The 16,226-nt window shown below is 49.3% G+C and overlaps 1 protein-coding gene across 1 annotated transcript in view; it reads right to left on the bottom strand.

Annotated features, from left to right (window-relative positions):
• Col15a1 (collagen type XV alpha 1 chain) overlaps positions 1-16,226 on the bottom strand; it is a 105,036-nt gene that overhangs the window by 32,459 nt on the left and 56,351 nt on the right. Inside the window, exons 12-19 of the mRNA XM_021199835.2 lie at positions 11,852-11,944; positions 10,644-10,769; positions 9,932-9,994; positions 1,693-1,728; positions 1,177-1,317; positions 917-982; positions 232-267; positions 49-132 (exon numbers count right to left, since the gene is read on the bottom strand). Coding sequence (XP_021055494.1) covers positions 49-132; positions 232-267; positions 917-982; positions 1,177-1,317; positions 1,693-1,728; positions 9,932-9,994; positions 10,644-10,769; positions 11,852-11,944 — 645 coding nt within the window. The remainder of the gene's footprint in view (positions 1-48; positions 133-231; positions 268-916; positions 983-1,176; positions 1,318-1,692; positions 1,729-9,931; positions 9,995-10,643; positions 10,770-11,851; positions 11,945-16,226) is intronic.

Here is a 16,226-nt window from a genome sequence, read left to right as displayed (position 1 = left end):
AGCAAAGCAGAAAGCATGCGGCAAAGTTTCAACCTTGGCAATACTCACACTGGACAGGACCTCGACGCGCCCAGGCGGGCCCCTGGGCCCTGGCGGCCCCATAGTGCTGGTTCCATCCGCTCCCCGTTCACCCTAGTTAGAGCAGAGGGAAGTTAAGAGCAAAGCTCACAGTCCATGGATAATGCTTCTATGACCTTTTAGAAAGACCCTGCCTCCCGTAGGCTAACTTACCTTGGCTCCCTGCTCTCCTTTTTCTCCTTTGGGACCCTGAAAAAAAAAAAAAGCAAACAGATGAAGAGACATTCTTTGTGGTTTGTTTGTTTGTTTGTTTTTCCTGTTCGCAGGTGCACGCTCCCTTCTTGCATCGCTCCTTAAGCTCTCCAACGGATGCTGTCCCAGATGATGGAGCAAAGGACGAGGGGAAAATTCCCATTCCAGACTCAGAAGAGAAGTGCCCACACACAACAATCCACAGAAGTTGTCTCCCAGCATGGACTTGCCCTCCTGACCCCACCCTTAGATCCCGTGTGTGTGAGAACCTGTCTTATACGTTCGAAGTTACTCCCTGGGCACTTGGCTCTGGGTTGCGTGTGACATAATATCCAGGGGAGTGTCTTCATATACGTGTACCTCACAGGACAAGGGCAGTGCCTGCTGGAGATGAGCGAATGGACAGGGCGGGCACCTGCTAGGAGCCTAACATGGTAACAGGAGGCCGTGAAACAGAGATGCTCAGGTGAGGAACTGGCCAGCAGGGATGAAGGTAACCGTCAGGTTTCCTCACCGCGGTGAGTACCTTACAGGTAGCACAGTGTGGGGCTGGAGGCACAGTGTGTGTGAATCATCGAAGTGAGGTCCTCCCCCAGGGGTAACATCAGGACAGCCCTCAGAAAAGGGTTCACAGAAGTCTACCTACACTTGGAGAGGAGGGTCCTGACATTGTGGGTTTGCTCAGCAGTTGGACGTCCCCAGAGCCTTCGACCTGGGGGAGGAAGAAGCAAGGATTTCAGAGTTCACTGCCAGGCAACTACCTGCTTGCCCCAAGCAGGATGCTGGGGGCAAGGAGCTCACAGGAGACTGGACAAAACCTCTACCCAGGGACCAGTCCCCAGTGTGCTGTGGCTTCCAGTGCTCTTTACCTCCATCACGCTTCAGCCACAGAAGGGCAAACGTTACCTCAAATCCCAGTTCTGTGGTACATCCCGGGCCTGGAGGCCCAGGGGGTCCAGGAGGCCCTGGCGGTCCCATGACCCCGGGGGTGCCAACTTCTCCGTTCTTCCCTGGGGGACCTGGTAAGCCTCGGTTTCCAGGGTCACCCTGTAAGGAGAAGACAGGATAGTTACCAGCTGCAACTCCCCCCCCCCTCCCCCGAAGAAGCAGTCTGAGCACCTGAGTCAGAAAATGACTCCTTGAAGCTAATTAAGTTTAGAAATTGTCTGATGGGCGATGCTTGATGGCACAGAACAGCTGTCTCACTAATTGGTATTTCCCTTGGCTGATGTGCTCACTAGAGTATTGAGGAAAGAGGAACGTTGCTGGGTTGGCTCCCCACCATCCCAGCTGGCCTATCTTCCCCGAGTCTCTGCTCTGGGAAGTGCTTCTCTTTGCTCTGTGACATTTATGGGTTCACTCTTCTGGCCCAGGGGTACACTGGAGAGGGAAGTAGAGGGGAGAGGAGCTATTCTCAATTACCTTCTCGCCAGCCGAACCGTTAGGCCCTCTTGCTCCCTGAAACACATGAACACGGGGACCAATTAGGATGCAACGCGCTAGGCTTGCTCAAAGAGAAATGCAAAATTACAGACGAGTGAATAGCAGGCTATGACAACAGGCTTGTTCTGTCTGGGTTTGTCTGGTGTCTCCAGGCTGAGCACATTACCATAGATAATCAGTCTACTTGAACCTCGAGAAACCCATTCCTCAATAATTAACCAAGCCCCCCTCCTTGAGATTAAACTAAGGCAGTTGGCATAAAGCTGGAAAGATCAAAGCAGTCTCTTGGAGACTCACACCAAGGCAGCTGCCCCCTACCCTGCCTCCTGTCATGACAGATGTAAGGGGTGCTTACAACTTTAAACAAGGGAAGGGGTAGTGGTTAATTTTGACTATCAACTTGGTTGGGATGAGAAGTGCCTTGAGGATTTGTAAAGCACACTTCTGGGTGTGTCTCTGATGGAGTCTCCAGAGAGCATCAAATAAGGGAGAACGACATGCCACAAATGTGGATAGAACCATCCCATAGGCTGGGGGGGGGGTCCATGGGCCAAGTTAGAAGAAGCAGGGAGCCAGTCAGCTCTGCATCCACACCACCACCTTGCCCTCAACTGCCAAGAAAGCTCGCAGCTGTGTTCTCTCATGTCATCTCGCTGCCCTAATTCTGTCTCAACCATGGCCCAGACCAAACAAACAATGGAGCTAGGCAACTGGATCTCAAACCCTGAAACTGTGAGCCTATCAAAGGCTGTTCTCCGGCAGGAGATAGCACAGCAATCATGTGGCCACACAGAAGGTATGACTCAGACTATGATGTGCCACCCACGAAAGTCTGTATCTCTCCTTGTCCTTCTACTGGGCTGAGTCCCATGCATAGCAATAACCTCCATCACCCGTAGGATAGGTGGTGAGTCTATACTACCGTCTTCAGGTAAGACAGAAATCCCCTGGCCTGAAAAGCCAAAGTGAAACAGACAGGAAGCTAAGAAGGCTTCATCCAGAGAGGAACCACTGAGACTGAAATGCCCTGCACGGTGGTGGAGAAAGCAAGAGTGTGCATAGGATGGGTGGGGAGACGGACCAGGGGTAACCCTGAAGGAAACAAGAAGTAGGGGTGCCCCGGGATCCTCTGACAGGGAGACAGGATGAGTTTCTACTTCAGGACAGCTGTCAACCTTCCCCAGTTCCTCTCACCTTCTTGCACACCCCTGTCAAGGAGCACCTGGGGGTGTCTTAACACCTTAAGAACAGTAAGAGTTATGTTCAGGAGCAAAGGGAGAGCAGGGCTCTGGAAGCCTGGAAGATCCCTGGTCACCCAAAATGAGATCAGTTTCTGAGGTGCCCTGTGAGATGGACATTCTGGTCTTTCCATCCCCACTGAGAAACTTGCATGCCTCAGAAGTAGCCAGTGCCTATTTCCTTAACGGTCTAATGCCAATGGAGGCCTAGACATCACATGAGACGCCAGTTTTGTAAGCAAACACACAGAAAGAATCCTGGGTCTGAGGAAAGGCAACACTGGGAAGGAGACGAAGTCAGCAACAGCACAAAGAACACAGTGCAACAAGAACGCTACGCACGCTGGTGCTCTCAGGGAGAAGACGGAAGATGCTGCAAAATCGCAAAACAAGAACGAACCGCTATGAGGTGAGAACAGTGGGGGACACAGACATAAAAACTTATGATGGTTGAAATGAAGAACTGTATGGGACTAAGAGAAAGAGACACACCCTGGAGAGAAATACAGCAGAGAAGACCAAAGATCAGGATACAGAACTGCTCTAAAAAAACAGCACAAATGAATAAATGACATAGGAAGAATGGCCAAATAGAGCTTGGAGGATAATCGGGAATTCCAATTACTGATCATATAGAATAAAGAATAAAGAGACCAGAGCAAGCAGCATGCAAGCAGACAGTAACTTGACATCCCTGCCCTTGACCTTAGCTGAAGGCTGATGTCTACGTTAAACATTTCTGGAAAAACAAAACACAGAAGCTTCACAACCCAGAGGTTTCGAGATTAAACACCACTCCATCCCAAGGCTCTTTAGCACCAAGTGGGAGAATACATGTTCTAAAGAATCTGCATCCAGCGGCGATGCACCAAGGGATTTTGGAAAGTGACTCCTAAAACCTGCCAAGGGGAAAAGCTGTGGATTTAGGTAGGCTGGGACTGGGAGGGAAATCTGAACACATCCTCCTTCGAATCCCAGGGGCAAGTGGTTTCAAACCTAAAATTGCATATGCAGCCAAATAAGCCAGGACGGCATTATATGTGGTCTGTAATTCACTATCTAGATAGACCAGGCTGGCCTCAGACACACAGAGCTCCCCTCCCTGCGTCCTAAGTGCTAGCATCACTAGGCTAACAGAAGATTTTAAACAGCCAAAATCTGGAAAGTTTGCTGTGCACACACCGGCTCTGAAAAACACTATAGGGATATATATCGTCCTTCAAGAATATTGGAGGAGGAAGCATGGGGCACAGAAAGCAATGAAAGGTGTGTCCACTTTGCCTATTTTTATAACTATAAATTCACTAAAAAACTGGCTAAGGCAGAGAGTCTCTGACCTCCCGACGGAGCCCGACACACTTCCTTGTTTCACGGCTCTGCCAAGACATGGGGGAGAAGCCAGGAATTGAATACTTTTTCAGGTTCCTTCCAGCTGGCTCTGGGACTGTTTACTGGGGATGAGCCTACAGGATGTTCTTCAGGTAAATGGCAAAGGTGAGTGCATCACTCGGTAGCCCAGCACACAGACAAGCCACCCAGAGACCCACAGGCAGCCACCAGGCTTCTCTGTCCAGTGTTCTCTGCTCAGGGGCTGTTGATAACCTTCCTCAGGCTCCTGGGAGCTCCCTGTGGTGAGCTTCAGGATTCTGTGGGTGTGGGCTCTCCACCAGTGCTGGAGGAAGACAGGTGCCTAGTATGTATGGGGCATAGAGGAAAGGCCCCACATTACAGTAACAGCTCCTTGGTTGGGAGACCCTGCTCAGTCCTTGGGCTAAGGATTTGAGCAGGAAAAGTGTTGAGTCTGTTGGTGGTGGCACTTGACTCCCAGGGCAGGGAGAGGATGCTAGAGTGTACCCAATGGTCACAGTCAGAATCCTCTGTAGCTGGCCCTAAGGCAGCCCTGCAGAAGCTCAAATGCCCCCTAGCCCAGAATCCATCAGAGATGTCCTAGCTGTTTGGAGACACAAGGAAATGGAACACTGAGCAGAGTAAGTAGTCATGATCAAAGTCAGCCCCCCCATATCCCTGCTCCCACCCCATCCCCATCCCCACCCCACCCCCACCCTCACTTTCACCAATGGCCAACAGGGGCACACTGAACAAATGTGTGTGACCTGGGGCAGAAATGTGTCTCGAGTTACTGGGTCCCTATTTAGCTGCAGTTTCTTATTTCTATTCCCTTTGCGAAGAGCAGTTACATACTGCACACTGTCTGCTTCAATACCTCCTTAAGAAAACTATCTATTCCCAGACACAACCACCAGCGGGGCTCTTGTGAGCCATGCCTAAGGTTGCCCTGACTCTGGTAAGGTTCAGCTGCACTTCCGATTGATCCCATTAAAAAGATCTATATCATGAAAGGGGAAACTGCATTATTTCCAATAGCTTTCCCAAGTTCATTTAAGCCAAGTGTATCTTGTAGAAGATTGAGAGGAAGTTCTAGAAACTACCTTAGCCTCTGGTCTGTCTCTCTGTCTCTGTCTCTGTCTCTCGCTATTTTACTCAGCTTGAAAAAGGTAGGGCTTAGGTCCAGTCCACTGGCTCACAGGCATGGTGACCATCAGATTGGAACATGAGCAGGTTAGCCAGGGGGTAGAAGGGTCTACCTTCTGGAACTTTCCTGAATGAATATGGTAAAAATATGGTGAGAAATAGCTCAGGAAATCTGCTGAACTTCTGAAGTGAGACAGTCGCAGACACCATCCCTTAGCCAGAAGGAACTTGTGTGCATTGAGTCCAGCACTTTCTTGGAATTCCAACTAGTAGAGATATCTGGTTGTAAGTAGGAAGCTCTGGAGAAATCAACTCTACATCTGAGTGACTCACAACAGTGCTGTGTGTCACAAGATCGTACTTCACTTTTTTTTAAGTTTTTTTTTTTTTTAACACTTTGAGACAAGGTCTCAGTTATGTAACCCTGACTGGCCTAGAACTTACTCTGCAGACAGACCAGGGTACCCTCACACTTTTAGGAACCCTCCTGCTTCTGGCTCCGTAGCAGCAGGACTAAAGGTGTGAGCTACCATAAATGATTGGCCTGAGAATGCCAAGATCAGTAAACCACACTTCTGGGCATGTCTGTGGTGTTTTCAGAGAGGGTTAAACAAGGAGGGAGGCCGTGATCCTGAATCTGAGTGGCCTGTCCCACAGACTAGGGGTCCAGACGGAGTACAGTTGGGGAAAGGAGAGCTGCTAGCTCTGGCATGCACTCTGTTTCTGGCAAACGCGGGCTGTTCTGTACTGCCCCGCCGCTGACGCTCACTGTGATGGCCGGAGCCTCTGAGCCCTGACTCACCGTGGGCTCCCACCACAATGATCCAAAAGCCAAAGCAAATCCTTCTACCGCTTCTCAGGTGTTTAGTCAGAGCATCAAGAAGGCTAACAGAACTCAGCAGAAAATTTGGCTCATTGTGGTGAACTGAATTATCAAGGGTATCACAAGATGTCAATATATAAGAGACATGAAAGGCCCAGATGCACGGCCTTTTGTTTTTTCCTGCTGGGGTTCCTTGTAGGGCAGTCTGCAAGGTTTGAGAGTGGACTTCGTAGTAATGATCCTCTACAGACTACAGTCTCTTTGGTTTTATGGAAACCCTCCACGCCAATGTGCCAAAGCCATCTGATAATAATAGAGAGAAGACAAGAAGTCAATCCTGTGGTGTGTTGGCCTCCAAACACAGCTGATTTCTGGATTCTAGGCAAAAGCAGGTCTATCCTCAGAGTCTTCGAAGGTACCCTGATGCTATCACGTGAGCTGTGTTCCAAAGCAGATTGGGATAGCTGAGAGAGAGCGACCTCGGCGACGACATTGTCAAATTTCTCTCCTAACTGACAGAAAAAGACAGAAGCTGGGTCTACATCACCATTTCCAGCCCAGTGAGATTACTCACTGACAGCTCTTAGGCGCTCAAGTTTCCTCAGAAATTCTGGGTAGTTAAGAAAATTTCAGAGTACAGACTCTTTCCTGCGTGGGTGTCTCAGAACCTTCTATGGCAGATGCGTACCATGAATACCCGGGATCCTCAAGACGTCATGCCTCAGGCCTGGCAGAACTGGAGGCAGAAGCTTCGATGCAAAAAGAATACTATCCGAGGATCCTGCTTTCTAGAAGGATCCTCAGCTGTCCCCCCAGATCTGCTCTGCAGCTGGGAAAATAGGCCATTCTCACCTCTTCCTTCCTGGGATAAAGGTGTCAGGGTTGGCTATCCAGCTTAACGTGGGGAAGATAAAAGGCGCTTCTGTTTATGCTGAACATCATAAATCATCTACTAGATAGACTCTTAATGACCATCTACACTTTGATGACAAGTTCATGTTTGGTAATAATGGTTTTATATATGAGTATTACATTTCCCAGGCAAATAAATTGAGTCTTACTCATTCTGCATGGTGGGAAAGCTACTCACTTTGAGCTGGGCATGACAGTGAACAGGTGTAATTCCAGCATCTGGGAGGGAGAGGTAGGAGGATTAGAGTTCAAGGTCATCCTCAGCTCTTATGGAGTTGGAGGCCAGCCTGGGAGGCATGGGACTGTTCCCCAGTTTGGGTAATTACCTGGGCTTATAACCCAGATTGATAGCGTGAGAAAAGACTTCCTATAACTCAGTTTATCCAGTCATGGGAGGTCCTGGCTAGACCTTGTCAATAAGGATGTGTGAGCCAAAAGAGGACACTGTGACAGGAGTCAGGGGTCAAATGTATCACTGGAGCTGATGTCTCATAAGGACCCGGAGACACTCATTTCCTTCACAAATGAAGTCATTTATGTGACTGTATGCCAGACTGTTTTCCCGTCAACACTCCAAATGCAAATGTCCAAGTCCTTCTAGAATCTGCTTTTGCTTAACCCCAAAGCATCCCATGTCCACAGGACAACAGTGGGCCTCTTAGCAAATCCCAGGAATAAACCAGCAGAGTAGATCTGCAGCAGCTATCTAGGGCAGGGTGGCTCTTCCTCCTTGCTGTGCTGCTGAGCCAGCTGTAGGCAACAGGGCGTCAGTATGCAGCCCAGGGCGTCTGCAGGCACAGACAGTGTGGGAGGGTTAGCTGCTGGTTTGTAGGAGCAGACAAGGTAAGTGTAGGTTGGTGGGGCTTCCCGCAGGCCTAGATTTCTTATGAAGCTGTTGTTTTGTGTAAAATGACTTCCCTAAGACTGCACCGTTGTTTCTTCTTCTGAGAAAAATTCAACTGCAACAAAACAGGTTACTCTTTCAGTTGAGCACACTCAAGGGCTGATGGGCGTAAACTGGGATTGGATTCAGTGGCCCTGGTGCCCCCGAAGGAAACACTTCAAACGTGTTCATGGGGGTGAGGGACAGGGCTCCTATACAGTGGGTTTGTTGACGCTTCATTAACATATCACTAGTGCAAGGTGTCTTGTTTTTATTTATTATCTCTCTTTGTATAAGAGGCATGCCTTCATTATGTCTGGGAAGGCTAGAGGGGCATGACCTGCCCTCCCCCAAGAGCACAGGCGTGGACAGTAGTGGCTTCAGTAGACTGAAAGCAGGCTAAGGAGAAATGGTAGCTTAAGGTGCTGTTTGAAGAATATTCCAATTACTCATAAAAGACGAATAGAGGCTGTGCTGGGTTGGCAGGATAAGGGCTCAGGGGACACAGGAGTACTAGCAACTTCTGTGTCATTGCTAAGAAGGTTCTCCCTGTACTCTCAGAAAGAGGAAAAAGGTACTGGAAATGTTGAGAGAAGTCGGGCACGATGGGACACATTTATAATTGCAGCGCTAGACGGTGGGTGGAGGGATCACGAGTTCGAGGCCAAGCCAGCTGAGGTAGCATGACCTCATCTTAACAAATCCCAAACAAAACACTGACCCCAAAAGACCGAAGAGAAGGACATTCAGTACCCTCTCACCTTATCCAAGTCCCACTGTCTTTGGTTGCAGCTTTTCTGTTAGCCAGAGGCTGAAATTATTAAATGGGAAGTTCCAGAAATAAGCAATTTACAAGTTTTAGAGTACACACTGTTCTGAACAGAACAATGAAATCTTACAGCTTGCTGCTCGATCCTACCTAGGATATAAGCAATCTCTTGGTCCAGCATATCCATGTTCTATATACTACCAACTCATCAGTATCTTAGCTTCCATCAGCAGACCATTATTCACCCATCCATTAACCCTTGTTTTACCTAATGATAGCCCTAAAGTAGACAGTAGTAATGCTAGTGACTTTATTATAGTATATTGTTATGACTGGTCTCTTGTATCATAAGTTATTGCAGTTAATCTTTTACTGTGCTTAATTTAGATACTAAATAGGTGTGTGTGTGTGTGTGTGTGTGTGTGTGTGTGTGTGTGTGTGTACAAGGAACAATTTATTGTTTAACAATATAAATGTGTGGAGAAGGGTCTTATAACATAACTGTTAGGATATAGGAGGGTCACTGTATCTGAAACGGGTCTTAATGACAAAAAGAAGTGGCATTCCTGACAAGGCAGATACCACATGTGGAGGCTTAGAACCTTCTAGAGAGGCCCATACTGCAACTGACTTATTGTTCAGAGCCGTAGCAGTGAGCAGGAGTCACATGCTACAGAAACAGCTGGTGCCAACCAAGAAAGGCATTAACGCTTTGCCCAACAGGGTGCCATAGGCATTTTCTCAGGAGTCGGTGAGTGTCTACTACCTGAAGGTGGACAGGCACAGCCAGAGGATGACTGTAGGAGGAGAGGACATCAAGGAAGGTCCTAATGCCACAGGGTGGGCAGGAAGAGAAGGATGTCTGGTGAGAATGCACAGCAAGGTCATAGGTAGGGCACGAGGTTGATGCTGTCAGTACTGTTCAGTGATTCTATGGCACACAGGAGTGGGAAGGAGAAACAGGTAAGGGGACTGTGAGCCCAATGGTGGGAACATCCCAGAGAGGTGAAGAAAGAGAATGACACAGGGGACAAGCTCAGGTTAGGGTGAGAAAGTGGCCAGGCTAGCATCCTGGGTGGGAACCTCACACTGTCTCCTACCTTCTCTCCTTTCATTCCTTGCTTGCCAGAGGCTCCATCAAGTCCAGGCTGTCCCTCGGGGCCCTGGGGAATACCAGTGACAATTATCTCAGAATCTCTGCTTAAAAACACACAAAACCCTACAAAGGAAGGAGGGAAGGTTGGGGAACTCAAAACCAGCTGGCTTGCTGCTTGTGCCCCATGACAAGCCCACTCTGTTCTCTATGTTACCTGCTCAGAGCTCTGTACTTGAAGGACATTGGGAGCAGAGCAGGAGTAGATTATCCAAGGCATTCCCATACCAAGCCTAACTGTGGTAGATTCCAAAACCTTCATGAGGCTGCACCCCCAACCACCACGCGCAGGCGCACACACGCACACACGCGCACACACGCACACACACACACGCACACGCACACATGCACGCGCACACACGCACACACACGCGCGCGCACACACACACGCACACACGCGCGCACACACACGCACACGCGCACATGCACACACACGCACACACACACACACACACACACACACACACACACACACACACACCAGGAAACGGGTGCATACAGAACATTCTTGGCTGTCCTGCCCTGGAGTCTCGGCAAGGCTTCAGATGGGGAAGGTTTTGGTCTCCAGCCTTGGGAAGTGCTGGGTGTGGGATCTGTGTGTGAAAGGGAGTCCCGTGGAAGCCTCTGTGATTGTGAGGGAGGAGGCTTCAGTTGCTCACCTGGGGTCCTGGCTCACCAGGAGCTCCATCTTCCCCAGGAGTCCCCGGGGGTCCCATGAAAACATCAGTTCCTGGTTTCCCTGGAATCCCAGGTGATCCTGGTGGGCCTGGGGGACCCGGAGGACCCTGAAAGACAGTTTGTTAGAAGCAATGAGAGAGGCTGCATACCAAGCATGTATTTAACCTTCTTTCCAATCTTCAAAACAATAAAGAAGGATTGGGGTTCGTTGCACAGGGAGAAACTGAGGCTTAAGGAGATATGAGGCTCAAGGGCTCACACCCACACAGTTGAGAAACAGGGAGCTGACATTTGAATGTACAGCTTTCCAAGCAGATCACACCATGCTTTCTCCCAAATGGTGCATATGATAAAGAGCCAATTATCTAGAGTCCCAGAGGAACCCTGGCTAATTCAGCTTTCTAATTGACTATAAGGTCAGCCAAAGAGCCTGTACTTGGCCTCATCTTGAAATGCTTACCAAAGGGGATTGTTTTCTCAGCCTCCTGCTGGGTTGTCAGATCTCACTAGCCCAGAATGTCCTTGGTAGATCCACTGGGCTTTCACACCACCTATTCACTGAGCCCAGAACCTTTCCAGCCCTGGGCATGAGTAATGCAGGGGGCAGCTAAGTGGAGCTTCACGCTGGGGCAGAACAGGGCTCAGGGGAAGGGCTGGAGAGAGGGTTAGGGCCAAGGATGGGGCAACAGCTGCATCAAGAACCAGCCACACTTCCATGGGAGCAATTTAAAGAGGACTGATAGAGCCCAGTCTTGGGCAGGCCAGATGTGCCACAGGCACCAAGAATGGGCCAAGAGCAGACTGGGGGCTATGGAGGATTTTACACTGAAAGCTGATTGTGAGCTGTGATCCAAACATAAAAGAAACCAGGGTAATTCTTTCATAAAGGGGTGGATGGGAGACATGGGTAGAGGTGAAGGTCAGGGAACAGCCTGCTATGAGGGAGAAAGGAACTGATTCCAGGGAAGGAGGAAGGTGGTGAAGGGGGTTCTCAACACAAATCCAGGTTCATGCGTAGTGAAAATGAGGTGGAAATATCAAACATGTATGAAGTAAAGGGGAGTGTATGACAACTGCCACACACAAGAGCCAACAGTTTCCAAGGGGCCAATTTACAGTCACTGCTGCCTGACCCACAATCTTCCCTCCCAGGTCCCCAACACCAGCCCTCCAAACCCTTAATACTCACTCTCAACAGATCCTCATTGCCTACGATGTCTCCAGAGCCTGAGCCCTCGTCCAAGCCCCCAACAGGGCCTGACCCCTCGGCCTCCACTCCTACCTGAAGAAAGAAGAAATTCCCACATGTAGATTCAACCTCCAGTCTCTGTGGACAGCTATGCCACCTCAAGCGCTCATATTCTATAGCCTTAAAATGTCTATGGCCAACTTCTCCTCTGGCCTCACCTCTACTCCCCTTGCCTCAGCCTCCCCGGGGTACAGCCTACAGGTGGCCTGGACTCTGCTTCCTTTCAAGCCCCTCTGTTGCATCTCCAGACTTGGTTCCTAGGTATCCTCCAGTGTGAAAGCATCCTGCAGGTAAGGACTTGGGTATAGCTTTATTTGATTGTCAAATATGTCTATGCCAAGACCTCACTAAGGGGTCCAAGGAGGATCAGGGTTGTAGGTTAGAGGTAGGAGCAGGATTCACTGTCCTGTGGCCATCAGAAGGAAGTTGTGGTGGTTTGAATGAGAATGGCCTCCATAGGCCCCTATGTTTGAATACTGGGTCTCCAAATAGTGGAACCATTTGGGAAGGATTAGGAGGTGCGGCCTTGCTGGAAAAGGCATATCACTGGGTGTGGGCTTTGAGGTGTCTCAGTCTCTCTTGGCCTGTAATTTGAGGGTCAGATGTAAGCTCTCATCTTCTCTCCAGCACCTGCCTGCATGCCTGCCACCATGCTCCTTTAATGATAATAGACTAGCCCTCTGAAACTGTAAGCAAACAGCCAATTAGATGCCTTCTTTTATAAGTTGCATTGGCCATGGTGCCTCCTTACAGCAATAGAACAGTAAATAAGGCAGAGGTAGCAGTACTAGAGGTAAGGAGGCCCACTGAAGGTTGATGCTTTCATCTGATGGAGGAGGGAGTGCCTCACAGCTAGACTTGCGGGACTTGGGACGGCCTAGATGGGAAGCAGAGAGGGACCCACTGAGGACATTCATGGTTTGTTTCTGGGGTGTCAATCCTAGAGATAGGAAGCCCAGAAAAAGAACCATGTCTTGAGCCAGGGACTAATTGGGGTACCCTTCTTGCGCCCTCGGGGGCCCAGAAAATATAATGATATAAGTGAAATATGGAGCTGAACCCTACAGGGCCCCAGAACAGTGGAAGCCTGAGGTCTGACTGAAGGAGCCATGGAGTCTGGCGGTCCAAGGAATGGCCCTCCTCCACAGCATCACACTAAAGAGACCCACAGGATCAATGACACATATCTCGCTGCTCCCCTCCTCACTGTAGAAACTGTCCACCTTTAATCTTTAAACTCAAACTGAAGGAAGGCATTTCCTTTTATAAAGATGGCCCAAGGCATACCCTGTCACCCCAACCCCTGCAACCACTACCCGCTGGTTCTCAGGGCTCATTGGCCCTTTGTTCCCGCATCCCACTGTAAAGGGAAGGGGCGTGTAGGACAAGCTGCACATGCAGACACTGCACAAACCCAGTGCTGCCTGAGGATTCCCTCAGCCCTTGTTTGGGCCCTGCCAGAGGGCTGGCATCTGGAACCAGTGAACTGCTCATTCTACCACTGCCAGAAAGCCTCCCTAGGTCTTGACTCCTCCCAGATCTGCCTTCCTTAGACCATGGGCGTCTCCAGGGAGCCCCTCTGGTCCACAGCCTGGCATAACTGGTGTTAAGGAAATGCCTTTGGATGCCACAAGTGTCCATGTGAGGAGGAGAAAGAGAGGGGGAGGAAGAGAGGGAGGGAGAGGAGGAGCAAAGTGAGCCTAGGAGAGGTCGGCTGCAAAAAGCCTCCAGAGGAATGGCTGTCCTGACAAAGAAGATGAAGGAACGGTTCAGCCGAACAAAAGGACAGTGCAGAGGGACACTGAACCCCCAGTGTGGGTGTCAGGAGGCTTCTTCTTAGGGCTCCCCAAACCATCCTTTGTACCCTGCTCCCTCTTCCCTGAAGTGGCAGAGATGGATCAAGGAGGACACCTCACCCACGGGCCACTGGCTGCCCTTGAGATTGTTCTCCAAGAGAGATGAAAGCAGAGGCCCAGGGCAGAGATGGAGAGGGGCCAGAGCAGGAGTCCTGGGGAATCACAGTTGGGGTCACAGTGATGTTGAAATAGACTGTCCTAGCAGTTCTTCCAAAAGACAATCGGTTACCTCTACAGTGATGGACCTTAGGCAGCATTTGCCTAAGCACCCCTTCATCCTGGCAGCTGAGCCACAGGTAACCCCCATCACCCCAGACTACATACACATCCACTAAGATCCTCCAGCTGCCGAGAGGCCAACCCGGGCCCTGTATCCTCGTCTTCTTCAACCCCCTTTCAAGAGGAAAACCAGGGACAAGGCATGTGACTCAGGACTTTCCACAACAGATAGGGAAGCCAGGGCCTTTAGAGGTCAAAGGACTCAGCCAATGGAAGGGCTTCATTTTAAACTGGGTGGACTTTGCTGACTAATACCTGGGTCCTGTCTGATAATGGTGTCTTGGCTGTAGACAGAACAAATATTCAAATCACAGCCATGCTCTCTCTCCAACCCTACTTCCAGAACTGTGTGAGCATAACCCTCCCTGAGCTACATGCGATACATAATTGCATATATCTCATTTATTGAGCAGGTATGATGTGCTAGGCAAAGTTTTCCACCCATGAACTCACTGAATCTCACAAGTCATGCGGTAGGAACCAACCGTGCTGTGGTCCTTGACCTTTGCGAGTGGCATGAAGCAAGGAGACATGAAGAACCTGTTGCAGGTGAGCAGCAGAGTCAGGCTCATCTTGTATCCCCTGAACCACGTGGCCTCTGTGGTTCAAAATGACTCTGAGACTATCCCAGGGCAGGGCAGGTGTCTCTTGGCTGAGCTTAAGCTTTCCACACAGAAGCAGGGGGCACCTAGCAGGTGCCTCACACGCACGCTTGGCAGTGATCTGCCTTTCCGACTTGTGTGCCAGGGTGCTGCGTTTTGCTCAGCTGCTTATTCGCCTACCCTATCTCTTCCTAATTGCCTTCCTCCTGTGTCTCCTTCTTCTCATCCCCTCCCCACACTCCTCCTCTCCCTCCCTGCTCCTCTTATATCCCCTTCCCCTCATCCTCTTCTTAGAGATTCACGAAAGAATCTAGGGTTAGCGAGATGTCTCAGTGGATAAATCTGGTTGCTACACAATCTCAGGGATGAGAGCTTGGATCCCAGAGCTTGCTAACAATCTGGGCATCCTTCGCATGCTCATAACTGTAGTGTTTGTTTGTTTGTTTGCTTGTTTGTTTTTGTTTTGTAGGAGTGTGGGAAGACAGAAGGGTTGACGCAGCCTGTTGGCTTCAAGCCTAGTTGAGAAAAGGGGGCAGGGGGCTCAGGTTCAGAGAGAAACCTTGCCTCAAGAGAATAGCTTAAGTCTGATAGAAGACGGCTGGTGCCCTATTTTGGCTTCCACTCATGTACATATGGCTGCCACCCCTCGCCAGATAAATAAATCAATTAAAATATTATTTTAAAAATTCTGTCATAAGGGCTAGGGATGTCACTCCATGGTAGGAAGCTGGCCTAATGTGTACAGGGATTTAGATTCAACCCCCAGCACTACAAAAACTAGACAAACACCAGTGGGAGAAAAATCTACTGCGAAAACTTAGACAGTTCCGCAGCAAAAAACAACAAACACATGAAGAACCTAACCACACGGCCACAGTCCCGCCAGTCTGAAGCAACACTGCTAACATTTAAGGAGGGACTTCCCTTCCAGAGTATGTATTTCCAAACAGTTAAGACCACACAGCACACTCGAGTTTATAGCCATCTTCTTTCACTTAGCGTGGCACCTTAAGCATGTTCTCCAACACTGGGTACAAACGAGAATTTTAATTATGTCTAACGTTCACATGATTTGAATAGACTTTAATTCAATTAGTCTCCTTTGGCTAGTAATTGAATCTGTCCCAAGTTTCCTCTATTACGGACAGATATTGAGGTTAAAGTCCTAGGAGACAAATCCTTTGTTACATATCAGGTTGTCTCCATTGAGGAGGGCGCTTGAACCCAAATTCCTGGTTGCAATTGTGAGGTGGTTAATTTAGGGTTGTTAATATGCAATTTTGTGGTCATTAATATATGTGGACAGAGTTTCCCAGAAGCACTAAGCCCCACCCATTCACCCCTACCCTCAATCTACCAGTATGACTGGCACCAACAGCCCAACTTCTCAGAACAGAGAACTCAACGATACAAGGATGATTGACCCAGTTTCTCCATCATCATCATCATCATCATCATCATCATCATCATCATCATCATGATTACTACTATTATTATTATTCAATGGCAAACAGAAAAAAGAAGGTGGGAGACAGAGATGAAAAGACCCCTGAGCTGGGCGTGGTGGTGCATGCCTTT

This window comes from Mus pahari, chromosome 6 (genome assembly GCF_900095145.1).
Source record: "Mus pahari chromosome 6, PAHARI_EIJ_v1.1, whole genome shotgun sequence".
In the NCBI taxonomy this organism is placed as follows: Eukaryota; Metazoa; Chordata; class Mammalia; order Rodentia; family Muridae; genus Mus; species Mus pahari.
Note: the sequence above shows the minus strand (reverse complement) of the source record. Positions and strands in the feature narration are given on the sequence as shown.